This window comes from Aquarana catesbeiana, linkage group LG01, assembly GCF_042186555.1.
Source record: "Aquarana catesbeiana isolate 2022-GZ linkage group LG01, ASM4218655v1, whole genome shotgun sequence".
NCBI classification, from domain to species: Eukaryota; Metazoa; Chordata; class Amphibia; order Anura; family Ranidae; genus Aquarana; species Aquarana catesbeiana.
Genome location: NC_133324.1, coordinates 450,895,184 through 450,909,906, shown reverse-complemented (window position 1 = coordinate 450,909,906; position 14,723 = coordinate 450,895,184). Strand labels below are relative to the sequence as shown.

Genomic DNA, 14,723 nt, shown 5'->3' with positions numbered 1-14,723 from the left:
GTATAGAAACTTTGGCCTCCGTTATTCATATCCTATACAAAAATAAAAATAAATGAATGCTTTATTTATTTTCTATGTCTGGTTGCCACGCTTGATCCTTATGCCGTGTACACACGACCGGACTTTTCGACCGGACTGGTCCAACGGAACGAATCCGTCGGACAATCCAACCATATGTGGGCTTCATCGGACCTTTAGCTGACTTTTTTTGTCGAAAATAAGACGGACTTTAGATTTGGAACATGTTTCAAATCTTTCTGACGGACTCGAGTCCGGTCGAAAAATCTAGTCCGATAGACAAAAAAGGACGCAAAGGCAGCTATTGGCTACTGGCTATGAACTTCCTTATTCTAGTTCCTTCGTACATCATCACGTTCAAACCAACGGACTTTCAAACGTACTTTAGTCCGTTCATGTGTGGGCAAGTCCGGTCGTTCGAAAGTCTGTCGTAACTCCGTTGAAAGTCCGTTGGAAAGACCGTCGGACCTTTGATCTTGAAAAGTCCGCTCGTGTGTACGCGGCATAATAGTTTCCATGTCCTAATATTTTGTCCCTGAATCTAATCCTGTAAAAGTACATGTCATTGTACAGTTTGGTTACTGGTTCCATCGATACCAGCTCTGTATGAACTTAGAGCAGTTCTACTTTCACCATGAGAAGGAAGTTGCACTATAAATGCTCATGTAACAAGATGCTGCTGTTCCTTTTTAAAGCTATGTTATAGATTGTGTATCTTAAGCCTGGAACACACATGGCAAATATCTGGCAGTATTGGCCGGTTCAATAGTAACCGACCAACATCGGGCTCATGCTTACTGCAGCCTGTCCGACAGAAGCTGGCTGAACGGCATGCTGGAAAAACAGTAGTCTGTTGGTATCTGATGAGCACTTGCAGTCAATGGTGCAGCCTGTGCGTTCTGGTGGGGGGGGGAGTCCCCCTATCACAATACAATAGCTCAGCAGGGAGATTGCTGTACTAACATTGGATAGTTAATATAGCAACATCCTACATTTTTTTTTTGCTCAGCCCGCTGGGTTGAATGAAAAAAGAATGTCAGAGTGTACCGGGCTTTACTTAATTGGACTTTATTAACAGAGATTAAGATAAGAAGTAGTATAGCCCAATTCAAGTAAATTTTTTTGTTTTGGAGTTTTTTTGCTGATTTTTATTGCCATCTTTGAACCCTGTGACAGCACAACAAAAAATGAGGGGAATGGTTATCGCAGGGACAGCCAGACACATACAGTAACAATAACCTGCAAGAGGCTTTAACCCTTCCACATTTTACTGAACAAGAAGTCTTTTCTTGTAATCTGTGGGATTGGTTTACTAAAGTGAAGCAGACTGTTCAATTTGCACAAAAATGTTTCCTTACCTTGGTAAATGTAGTGAAAATTCCGTTTGCAAAGAATCACATGCAAGAAATAAATAAAACAAATGTATTTTTGCTTGCACATGATTGAATAATGGAGATCATAAGAGCTTCACCTCATTCACCAAACTAAGGGAGAATTCCCTTGTACGTGAGCGGCCTATTTACCATAAATAAATCAACCCCTCATCTTAACTACAAAGATTCCCCATCACTTCCCATCCTGAGGGGAAATCAGGAAAGAAAATTTAATGGGGGTCACAAACAGCATTGAAAACCTGATAGAGGTCCTATCCCCACCACTTTGTGTCCAAAAATACAAACAAGTTTTGGCTGGAGTTTTAAAAACAATTGCAATATTTTTTAACTGCATTGGTAGATTGCTAATTAGCTCTAGTCCATATCTGGAATTGTTCTTCAACTCAGTATAGAAAACGTAAAATATAATTAAAAAAGGAATTTTCTTTGACAATATCAATTAAACTACAAGCTCTGCTTTGCTGCATCCACAATGCAAGTATCTTGTACTTACTTTACCCCATATTACTCTGTCAGGCCAATGCCTCTTACTGCGATAGCCAGCTATAAGTGAGGGTGGTGGCAATGTTTTTGTAATCACGTTGGGGTGTGTATTGGTCCAGCAACTCACCAGCACCTTTGCAGCCATTGTGCTATTTGCTGGGTGTTTGGTGTGTCCTGTACCTTTGAGAAAGGGTAGGCTCCCTTCAGTCCACCTGCCCTCACTTAACCATCAGAATGCATGTGCCTCCACTGTGGGGACACCCAAATTTTTAGTGTTAGGACCACAGATTACAGGGTGCCACGATGTGGCTCTGTGGCTTACGCATGCGTTTGTAAATGCGTGCGGACTGAACCCCTGTTTTTAACGCGTACTGTTAGACAGGTTAATTGGTTGTCTGCGAGCTGGTGGTAAGTAGGCTTGGAGTTTTTTCCTGGACATTCCCCAGGTTTTGTTGTTATCTGTTTGTGGCCTTCCAATGCCCCTTACTGCGATAGCCAGCTATAAGTGAGGGTGGTGGCAATGTTTTTGAAATCACGTTGGGGTGTGTATTGGTCCAGCAACTCACCAGCACCTTTGCAGCCATTGTGCTATTTGCTGGGTGTCTGGTGTGTCCTGTACCTTTAAGAAGGGGTGGGCTCCCTTCAGTCCACCTGCCCTCACTTAACCATCAGAATGCATGTGCCTCCACTGTGGGGACACTCAAATTTTTAGTGTTAGGACCACAGCTTACAGGGTGCCGTGACGTGGCTCTGTGGCTCTGTGGCTTATGCATGCGTTTGTAAATGCATGCGGACTGAACCCCTGTTTTTAACGCGTACTGTTAGACAGGTTAATTGTTTGTCTGCGAGCTGGTGGTAAGTAGGCTTGGAGTTTTTTCCTGGGCATTCCCCAGGTTTTGTTGCAATCTGCTAACACAGCCTTGAAAAAATCTATGTACTACAGATTATGGGAAAACATAACATGCCCCTGCCCACTATACTGCTCCTGGTGCTTTAACAGCTAGTCGCCATACTGAAGACCTGTCACAATGCAGTTAGGAGGTGCATAGTCATGTTTAAGGTTTGACTTTATATGGTTGGCAGAGAAGCATTGAAAGATTATTAATTTACGTGCCTTCAATTAAGGGATACAGTTATTTTGCCTACTATGAGCAAAATGCAGAAATACTTTAAAATAAATAGCGCCTTATATGCAAAACAGTGTAACCTTGAAGATTCGTAAAGTGAAAGGGTTAAAAATAAATACATTTTTAGCTTAATTTTACTTAAACGTATTTAAAGGATTTTTTTCTGGACTTCCTATTATAGCATAGTGGCTTAGTGGTTAGCCCATCTGCCTAGCAGAACTAGAGTCAAAGGTTTGAAACCTACCCATGATACTACCTGCATGGAGCTTGCATGTTCTCCCTGTGCCTATGTGGGTTTCCTCTCACACTCCATGCTGGTAGCTTAATTCTCATTACAAGAGAAAAATGGCAGTATATGACTCAAAAGAACAGGCCCAAGGCACACCTTAATTAAAGCCCTTTTGTACAAGTTCTGCCCACTGTGTTATGGAGTTATTCACTTGCCAACTAATGATGGAATGTACAGTTGGAGACAACATCTGGTTTATATAATGTTATATTATATATTATATTTTTAATGATACAGACCTCCAAACAAGAGAACAAAAAGATGGCTTCATGTTTGGACTTCCAAATAGCATTCTGACTCCTGCACCCCCCTTTCCCATACAGTTCTCTTACTAAAGCCACAAATGTCCAAAGGTCGCTAGAAGAGGCACACTAAAAAAGAAAAATGTTCTTACAGTTTGTAAAATTTGCTGCTGCTGCCCCCTCTATCCCTGGTGACCTGGACTCTGGCCCACAAGTACCAATATGGTAAATAAAGCCTTGCTTTTTGATCTTTTCCTTATTAAAAGTATCTTGCATCTTGCTTGCGTTTGATCATCACATCAGTGCCTTTTCTCAGCAACCCCAAACAGTACCTTAACCCCCCTGGTGGTATTCCTGAGTCAGGCTCGGGGTGGAATTTCAGTTCCAAGAGCGGTAACCCCGAGCCAGACTCAGGATCGCATCGCAGCATCCAGGAAGAGGTTACTTACCTTGTCCCCTGGATCCTGCGATGTCTCCCCGCAGTGTGAGCGGCTCGTCATCCGCTCGATCTATCATGGAGCCGGGCTCCGTTCCCTGCGAGCGTTGCGACGCACGGGGACGGAGAACAGCGCCAAATTCAAAAAGTGAAACACACACAATACATACAGTACACTGTAATCTTACAGATTACATTACTGTATGTAATTATTTCACCTCCCTTTTGTCCCTAGTGGTTTCTCCAGTGTCCTGCATGCAGTTTTATATTATAAAAACTGTTCTTTCTGCCAGGAAACTGGAGATTGTCCATAGCAACCAAAACTGTCCCTTTACATCAAAAGTGATTTTAGACCAGCTAGAAAACAGCAATAATAAATTAGAATCACTCGCAGAATTGAGCGATAGTGATTTGTGGGGAGATCCGTCATCAAATACTGAAAAGTAATGACAGAGACAATTCTGCAACTGAACAAATTTCAGTGTTTTTTATTTGATTACATTATTGAATATTTTTTATTATTATTATATTATTATTTGGTATAATTATTTATAGTTATTTATTATATTATAATTTATGATTTTGTGTTTCAAACTTTATCACACCCGAGATGTCTACTAGACTCCAAATTTCCATGCAAAATAATTGTACCGCTTTCAGCACCTAAAATCCGACATAATCATACCGCCAGGGAGGTTAATAAAACCTGTCATATTGAACTGTGTGGTCTGTCATTGTACACCTCCTTCTGAAAATATTAGTCATTTGGCTATCATGGTGATCCTCTGGCTTCAATACATACTGAGCCACTGCCCTGCGTACTTGCTTAAGCCACTAATAAAGCCAGGAATCAGCATGACAGGTCGACAACAATTTTTTGGGGGGGAGTAAATATATAACTCCCGCGCTGTCAAAATCAAAACTAAGGGTACACTGCAGCAAACACCTGGTAAGCTGATCCTTAACAGATAGAGGGGTAAATAGATAAATGATGGTGTTGCGCTGTAAAATAACTAAATTATTACATAAAGTGCTAGTGCAATAAAATATATACAATAAAAACGAACTGGGTGCTAAAGTGCCAAGTGATAAATAACACAGAAAATAAATTCCTATAAATAATGAGCATCCATAGTCATTGGTGAGAACTTGATCATGAAAATTAATAAAACCAATAAAGTATGTAAACAGGTGAATCAAAATCAAGAAATAGATATCAAAAGTCCCATGTGCACTACTGAATAAAATATCTTGAATATATAAGTGAAATCCAAAAGATATTGTGACAGTCTGATGATTAGAAGATGCAGTCCAATTAATACTGTCACAGTCTCGCAGATTTTTTCAAAATAAATAATGAATCCCTCCACCGTGAATGAACAACAAAATCCGGTGCCTGGCCAGTCCTCTGTGATAGCACCTGTGTGTGTGTGTGTGTACAAGCCCCTGAGGGGATCCCCTGATGAAGTCACGTGGTGTGAAGATACGCGTCAGGACTGGAGCACTAGGCAATACCAGGATTGGACGGAAGTATACGAGCTCGGCGTTAGTGGATTGCTGTCGTTTTTAAAATCTAAAAAAGTGAGTGTATCTATTTGCTGTAATAAATTGTATTTTGAAACAGGATTGCGCTATTGGCACCTCTCTTCCTTGTCTCTCATCTCTCCATATGGAGTATACTAGCGAAGGAAGCTTTATTGACATCAAAGAGGGACCCCCTGAGGACCGCTGCTTGTGATCTATATATGCTGTAACCTTACGGCAGTAAGGTGAGGGGCTTGTACACACACAGGTGCTATCACAGAAGACTGGCCAGGCACTGACTTTTGTTGTTTATTCACGGTGGAGGGATCCATTATTTATTTTAAAAAAATGTGCTAGACGTTTACAGTATTACTTGGACTGCATCTTCTAATCGTTAGATTGTCACAACTCACAATATCTTTTGGATTGCACTTATATATTCAAGATATTTTATTCAATAGTGCACATGGGACTTTTGATACCTATTTCTTGATTTTTATTCACCTGTTTACATACTTTATTGGTTTTATTAATTTTCATGATCAAGTTCTCACCAATGACTATGGATGCTCATTATTTATAGGAATTTATTTTCCATGTGTTATTTCTCACTTGGCACTTTAGCACCCAGTTTGTTTTTTATTGTATATATTTTATTGCACTAGCACTTTATGTATTAATTTAGTTATTTCACAGCGCAACACGATTATTTATCAATTTTTTTTTAAGTTCAGCATACTGACATCTTTTTCTCATGAAAACTTTTCTTTGAAGTAAAATTTCACTTTTACAGTGAATTATACTTTTTTGTCTGTGAAATTTCTGGAAAAAAATAGAATATGACAGGTCACCTTTATAGGTAAAAATTTTTTTTTCTAGCATCACTGCCTAAGGCCGCGTACACACGGGTGGACTTTTCGACCGGACTGGTGCCACAGACTTTCCAGCGGACTTTTGATGGACTTCCGACGGACTTTTTAAGGAACAGACTTGCCTACACGCGATCACACCAAAGTCCGACGGATTTGTACGTGATGACGTACACCAGACTAAAATAAGGAAGTTGATAGCCAGTAGCCAATAGCTGCCCTAGCGTCGTTTTTTGTCCGACGGACTAGCATACAGACGAGCGGATTTCTGGATCCGGCAGAGTTACGATGTAAAGATCTGAAGCATGTTCCAAATCTAAAGTCCATCAGATTTGTGAATGGAAAAGTCCGCTGAAGGTCCGGTGAAGCCCACACACGATCGGATTGTCCGCCGGATTAGGTCCGTCGGACAAGTCCGGTTGAAAAGTCAGACCATGTGTAGGCTGCATAACTCTATGGTTACACCCAACTTTGCTGTGAACAAGCTGTTCCTGGCTACTCATAGAGCAGTGGTAGGCAACCTTGGCACTCCAGCTGTTATGAAACTACAATTCTCATGGCCACAGGCATGACTCCCAGAGGCAGGGAGATGATTTGTAGTCCGACCACACCTGGAGTGCCAAGGTTGCCTATCCCTGCCCTAGAGGGTGCTGTTTGGAGAGGGAAGAGCTGCACTTCATTGAGCTGAAAGAGTAGCATCCTCCCCAAAGCAATGCACTCCGAGCAAAGCAGAAAGTATGTGATGCTAGGATTCAATCTACAAACAACAGTACTTACCTTTATCACTCATCATATTGGCATTGCTTTCATAAGCTATTGGGCAAGTACAAATAATAATTTCATATTGAAATTTCTTTTAATGCTAAAGTTACCTCTCCGTTGGTTTCTGGTGCACTGTGATTAGTGAGTACTCTGTTTCCCATTACTCACTTTAATTCCTGTATTTGGCTTAGCCCTTTTGGTCCTGCTTCCTGGCCTGTCTTTGACTTCAGCTTTTGGCTTTTGATTCTTACTTGTGCACAATAAGTGTATCTTGTTCCTCACCATCTTAGCAGCAGCTTGGTTTGCCCATTGTTTCAGATTTTTTTTTTTCTGCTTGCCCTGTCCTTTTGCCTGCCTGTCAAATTTAATTGCACTCAGCCTGCTTACTTGTCTATGTTTTACTCTTCTCCTTTCTGCTTGAACCCTTGAACTTCTAAGGTTAAACTTGTTCAAAGCCTAATATCACACTGTGCTGGATGCCAACATTTTTGTGAAGCCAAGGGTTTAGGAAGCCCTGCCCAGCACTCCTGTGCCCTGCACGCTTTAGTATATTTTATGAGGTTCACTGTCCACAATGACAACCACAACTCTACAGCTATGATCTGTTAAAGAACATACGCAGATACGTGAGTCACAGGCAGGACTGCTTGAACACTCGTCTGCAAATATTGCTGTTGGAAAGAAGAACTTGTGTGAAGGATGTGAACGTTTAACAGGTGAACCTTCAATGCATCCCAGTCATTTATAATAGTCCAATCCAATGACATCACTGTCAGTTGTTCTGCAAAGTCAAATGCCCATAAAAATGCAAATAATAATAAATAATTGCACAATTATTTTTTGTACACACTTGTATTCCTTGGTTATGTCACTGGGATTAATTGCTGCTGTTATATAGTATATTAATTTAATTTTGCACCTAGCGTGATATTACACTACACTTTTTGAAATAATAATAATAATAAAATAAACATTTATTTTTACACATAACGTATTTAATTGAACTGAATAGAATTGATTTAATAATTGTGACATGGTGTTGTAAATCAATTGTTATTCCTAACATATTAGCTAGATCTATCAGATAAGGTGGCCAGCCGATATGTTTTATTCTTCTATAGTATAAGTTAAAGCAGTATTTAAGCCAAAAAACAAAAAAAAATATTTGATTGCAGCTTACCATTTATTAGATATGGTGGCTGCTTTAGTTTTCTTTTTAGGCTTTTTAGTCCTTCATTTTACCTGGTGATCCTGGAAGTGACACTTTTCCTTCTTAGGGTGTCTGCATTCTGGATGAAGTAATAAAGCAGACACCTTTGGAAAGCAGCATGGTCAGTCTGGGCAGAGGATAATGTTTTACTAGCAGATTTGGATGGACTTGACCAGCAAATTGAAGCTGAACTCCAGCTAACACTTTATAAGCAGCTACAGCAAACAGTTTTTTTTCCCTTTTGGGATAAAGGTTTTAGATAAATGAAAAAATCTGATCATTTTAAGCACCCCTGAAAAATGGTTTGTCTCAACCCTCTAACAGCTAAACTTAGTAGGAAATTTAAAATAACAGAGGGATCCCCAGGTGGTGCTGGGAAAAAAAGGCTTAAAAAAAATCTAATACAGCCACCACATCTAAGAATTGGTGAGCTGCAATACAATACAATTTTGTTTTTGAGTTTGAAACTGCTTTAGATTTCTTTTCAGAGTTCAAATAACAGGTTCTTACCCAGTAAGAAACATATAAAGAGGCTAAAGCCTAACCTTAGACTGAACTTTCTTTTCTTTAGTTTTTGATAGTCTTGGGAAGAGTAAATACCTCTGTCAATTTTTATTCCTGTCCATGACCCCATTGGAAAGATTCCAACTCACCTTCTATATCTGTGACAACAAGACAAAAATGAGAGGATTGGCTGTCCCTGGGACAGGAAGCACAAACATTAATAATAATTTGTCAGAGGATCTAATCCTTCCCCTTTTTGTTAATAAAATGCATTTTGTTGATGTGAAAGAAATTAATGTAACAGGCCTTAGTTACTAGAGCTGGGGTCTCCAACTGGTGGCCCTCCAGCTGTTGCTAAACTACAAGTCCCATGGGGCCTTGCAAGGCTGACTTTACAAATTACAAGCATGACTCCCCCATGCAAAGGCATGATGGGACTTGTAGTTCCACAGCAGCTGGAGGGCCACCAGTTTGAGACCCCTGTCCTAGAGGATACGAAGGCCCCTCAGTCAGTCTAGACTTCTAACTAGGAAAGTCTGCACTAGCTGGATTGGACAATTGTGGCTTAATTTCAGGCTCTCAAAATTCTGGGGTTGATTTACTAAAATTGGAGAGTGCAAAATATGGTGCAACTGTGCATAGAAACCATCGAACCATAGAATCAGCTTCTAATGTAAGCTTGTTCAATTAAGCTTTAACAATAATACCTAAAACCTGATTACTTTCTATGCACAGCTGCACCAATATTTTCACTCTCCTGTTTTAGGAAATCAACCGCACAATGTTAAGGGATTCTCCAGACATGACAACAATTGACAATAATGGACCTTAAATATAAAATAGAGGGGAAAGAAGTTGAGGTGTTGCCCATAATTATGAAGATGTTCTTCTATCATACATTATGCCTTTTAATTATATTAGTCAAATTAATGTCAGGCATCTGTGATAGTGGGGGGAGATTTACTAAAACTTGTTCACTACGAATCTGATGTAGCTGTGCATGGTAGCCAATCAGCTTCCAACTTCAGCTTGTTCATTTAAGCTTTGGCAATAAAACGTGGAAGCTGATTGGTTTCTATGCAGCACTGCACCAGATTTTGCACTCTCCAGCTGTAGTAAATAACCCCCCTTTGACAAACAAACAGCACAATGATGTTTCTTACCATGTGCCACCCAGCCATGTTTACATTGGTCACAGGTTCTCAGATTAATCTTCCCAGGCTGGAAACATTCGCATGTGCAATTTACAAGTGTACATCGGATGGCCTAGAAGAGGAAAGAGAGAGTCATTGATCGAGATGTCCATTTCACAGTTTATGCTCTTACAATATGTATGAGATATTGTGGCTTATGGAAACACAGTGTAATCACCTATTAGTGCTGTTTGCAGGGACACAAAAAATGGAAAAAGCACATTTCCGATGCAATGCTTTAATACTTAAGAGAGTCTAAGCTTCGAGTGGCTGTCATAACAGTAAAACCGATAAACAAAATAAAAGCTATGAGGTTATCTAAGAACATTGTAAGAAATCATATACATAGTTCATATATTAGTATAGTGCCAAACTGATCTGGTGTACATGGGCTGAATGCAAAAAAGCAGAGTTAATGGCATCGATTTACTTAGGGAGATGAAGCACTTAGCAATGTGAATGTTTACTTAGGTTAGTGAATAAGGTGGAGCTGTGTTTGAATACCCAGTCATGTTTTTTTTGTTGCATATTGTTGGATGATTAAAACCAACACAACTTCACCTTATTCATCTAGATACGTGAGCTACCTATACTCCTTTAGTAAATCACCCCTACCGATTAATGTTATTAATAAATATAGGAGATTTAGGCTGATATAAGAATTAGGTGAGTACAAAATTGACTTTATTAACAAAAAAATTTAGTAAAAAGACCTTTGCCATTCCACACCCATTAGTCACTATTTTAGCAAGACAGCCTTAATAGCTCAAATAAAACTGTCTCACACCATAGCAATTAAAACTAAGTACATGATTAAAAAAAGGCATAAACAAAGGATACCGGGGGGCGTGGCTTGGAGCCGAACGAGCATGGCTGCCTGATCTCCTCGCTCTGTCCCACGGAGGTCCTGTAAGCTGCCTAAAGGAGCCCAAATCAGCCGTTAATATGGGGAAACTGAAAGACAAACCACCCCAGGCTCGGTCCCGATCCCCCAGGGGCCCGGATCCGCTCACCGGTCACAACATACCGGAAATCTTCCGGCCGCGATCACGCGAGGCCCCGGCTTCATCTCCGGCCTACTCCGGAACACGGGCCTCAAGCCTCAGCCCTGCCAGGAGAAGCTCACAGCGTGCAGAGAGCCCATCTACCACCCGACCACTTACCATGAATGACCTCAGGTCGGTGGCCACAGATATAAAAGACTCTTTTGCTGCTGCCTTCACAGACCTCAGGAGGGAGATTCAATCGATGCACATGAGAATTGATGACCTAGAAACAACCACTACCCGCCATGATGCCGCCTTACAACAGCTAAAGCATTCATCCCAGATCTGCAACAGCCAGCTCAGAGATCTACACAGGCATATGGAGGATCTGGACAACCGCGGACGCCGCCATAATGTAAGGGTAAGAGGCATACCTGAGTCCGTTGAGCAGAATCACATTATACAGGCCACAATCCAGATTTTCAATGATTTATTAGGAAGACCCCCCGAAACTCCCATTGAATACGAGCGTCTACACAGGGCTCTCAAACCCAGAAGCAGAGACACAGACCCTCCCAGAGATGTGATATGCTGCCTAGTAAATTTTAGATTGAAGGAAGACATACTGAGAAGAGCCAGAGAGCGCCGCAGCTTAATGTACCAGGGTGCTGAAATCAAGATCTTTCAAGATCTGTCCCCCATAACCCTACAAAACAGAAGAGACTTACGCCCGTTACTCGACCTACTCCGCCAAAAAGGGATCCAATATCGTTGGAAATTTCCCTTCTGTCTGTCTGCAACAAATGCTGGACGCACTGCAAATCTGAAAATCCCAGAAGATCTAAGGGGGTTCTGCAATACTCTGCAGATACCATTCATCGAACTCCCAGACTGGTATAGAGATTATCGCTCCCCCCAGCTCCAAAGAACCAACTCCATGGAAGCTATCCCGGTGAGAGATGAATTCCACATTAGAAGACGCAGATCATCCTCTCCAAGGCCGTTTCCTCAGAGGGATCAGCTGGACAGAGACCGACAGAGCCCAACAGCGTCCCCAGCCCACAGGCGGGCTAGGCCAGATCAGCCGTAATCAATCCTGTCCAAATGTTTGAAAACAGTTCAACTCATGTTCAGAGTTGCAGTCTCTCTTAGGTCGCCACCCAAACCCTAATTCCAGGAACACAGTACCGGGATTGAACAGCACTCCAATCGACACTTGAAATCCACCTGATAACGGCTTACCTCAAACCGGACCCGAACTGAACTCACCAGATACAGATAGATAACAATATACTCATACAAACTCAGGAATCCATGAAGACCCCGCGCTACTCACCTCCACTACAACCCAACTCCAGGACACTCTCCACGGAGAAACAGCCCTCTTTCAATGACTCCAACAGAACTCATCCCATTCTCTTAAGTAGCAGAACCTGAGCTGCTTACACCATCAGTGGAATTATGTCTGGTTGAACAACAGGCCTCCACACAAGCCACCTACATCCTCATTCAACTGCCAGCTTCTACTGAGTCTAGGAATGACAACTCGAGATGGTCCCCCCTCCTTTTCAATACGGGGTCATCCACCACAACTCACTACTCAACCTGGGTACCCCCCACCATCCCCCCCTCTCCCCCCCTCTCCCCACACCCCAACCCCCCCCCCCTTCTCAGGTACCTTCTTCAGAATGAAGACGACGCAACAAAGAGTTGAACTGAACCTCTGGAACCAAAACCAGCTAGATGCCTAACGTACGGTACTCCACCGTGCTCCGAGATACATTTAGAACTTTCTCCCCCCCATTTTTTTTTTTTTTTTTTCTCTTTTCTCCCCCTCCCCCCCCCCCCCCCCTTTTTTTTTTTTTTTTTTTTTTTTTTTTTTTAACTTTATTTACTGCTTTTGAAAATGCTTATGCTGAATGTTTTGATTTATTTATAGGGAAGAAGAGGAGCTCCTCCCGCATGGATAAGGGCTCTTACCCCTCCTGACATATTCCCACTTGCCTTACATTCGCCAGGGATATCCATGGGGGATGAGCTTCCTAATAGTGGGCAGGCTATATTAAACCAACCACTCTAGGGCCACAGCCGTCGAGCTCTGTACAGGCAACTAGACACCTACCAAAGACCACCTCATTCCTAAGCTACCGCTACATTTCGCTAGAAGCTACCATAGACTGCTCCGGGAATGAGCAACTGCTCGAGGTATAGCCCTATCCTAACTCGATGTCAAGACCACACTTAGACTAGTTCTTACACGTAAGCATCGATGGATCCTTATTTACTTCCCCCCATAGTCAAATGCCCCCCCAAGTTATAGTAAGCTAGCCTCTTAGAGGCTGAGCCATCCCACGCCCCCCAGGTAGCCTTAATACTTACCACGAGCTCACGATTTGCACTAAACCCAACCTCTCCTCAAGATTATTGCTGCTACTAATATCAGTAATTTCGTTTTTGTATCTTTTTTCAAGATATTTATATAAATGGTCTAGCAAAGCCACTCTTCCTGAGCCTTGATGTTTACTGTTTGGGTGGCGACCTCCACATGTTCCCGAACATAGCTAGCCTATTTCTAGGACCACAGTTTAAGGTTCAATGTACCAAATGCCTATATTATTGTTTATTGTTTGTTTTTGCTTTCACATCATCAATCTGAGATCTCTAACCACAATCTTTCCCCTTGATACATAAGCAGGCTCCCTCCTTACAAGTCGAATAGACCCGAGATGACCTCCCACGGACAGAACATATCTCGAACCTTTCTTCGAGCACCTTCCACTCCTCCACACAACAGGACAGTGACTATCCTAGTTGACCCACACCGGACATTTCAACCCATAACAGGGTAAGGTAGCCGGACTACGTTTACCTCCGGTAAGTACATCTTATTCCCCGTTACTAAACCCCACTTGTTCAACCCCCCCCCTCTTTTTTCCTCCCTCTCCCCCCCTCTCTATACACTCTCCTTCCCCCCTCCCCCCTCTCGCCTTTACTTATCTGGGCCTCTCTCCCTCCCTGGTCTCCACCGTAGCATTACCCACTATAAAGCCTAAATATCCTTGAAGAGCGTAAACCTCTCCACAGATTACTCTCACCCACATCGGCCACATCGGTAAATTACACCCCTTCCCCGTATCTTATATACCAACTAGACTATACCCAACGATCATGGACCCCCCACACTCAACTACACAACACAACTCGTTTAAAGTTGTCTCTCAAAATGTCAAAGGACTAAACATCCCTGAGAAACGTAGTCAAATTCTCAGCATGATGAGTAAATTAAAAGCAGATGTGGTGTTTCTGCAAGAAACCCACTTTCGCACGAACAATACCCCTAAACTGGCAAGCCGCAGATACCCCACCTCCTTCCATGCCACGAACCCTCTAACCAAAACAAAAGGGGTTTCAATTTTGATTTCTAAAAATCTTTCATGGCAACTGATAGATTCCCTAGTAGATCCAGAAGGCCGCTATATATTCCTGAAGGGAACCATCCACAATCGGATGGTCACTTTAGCAAACATATACAGCCCCAATACTGCCCAGGTCAGCTTTTTCCGTTCCATCGCAACCATCCTTGCAGGCTTTCAAGCAGGGACTACAATTCTTGGAGGTGACTTTAATGTGACACTTCAGCCAACCCTAGATTCCTCATCGGGGTCTTCCACCCTTCCTTACAGAGC

At 42.0% G+C, this 14,723-nt stretch overlaps 1 protein-coding gene across 7 annotated transcripts in view; it reads right to left on the bottom strand.

Moving 5' to 3' along the window:
- BNC2 (basonuclin zinc finger protein 2) overlaps window positions 1-14,723 on the bottom strand; it is an 878,778-nt gene that overhangs the window by 184,262 nt on the left and 679,793 nt on the right. For all 7 annotated transcript variants that reach the window (XM_073636660.1, XM_073636651.1, XM_073636668.1 and 4 more), the window contains one exon: window positions 10,022-10,124. In XM_073636660.1, the coding sequence (XP_073492761.1) occupies window positions 10,022-10,124 (103 nt within the window). The remainder of the gene's footprint in view (window positions 1-10,021; window positions 10,125-14,723) is intronic.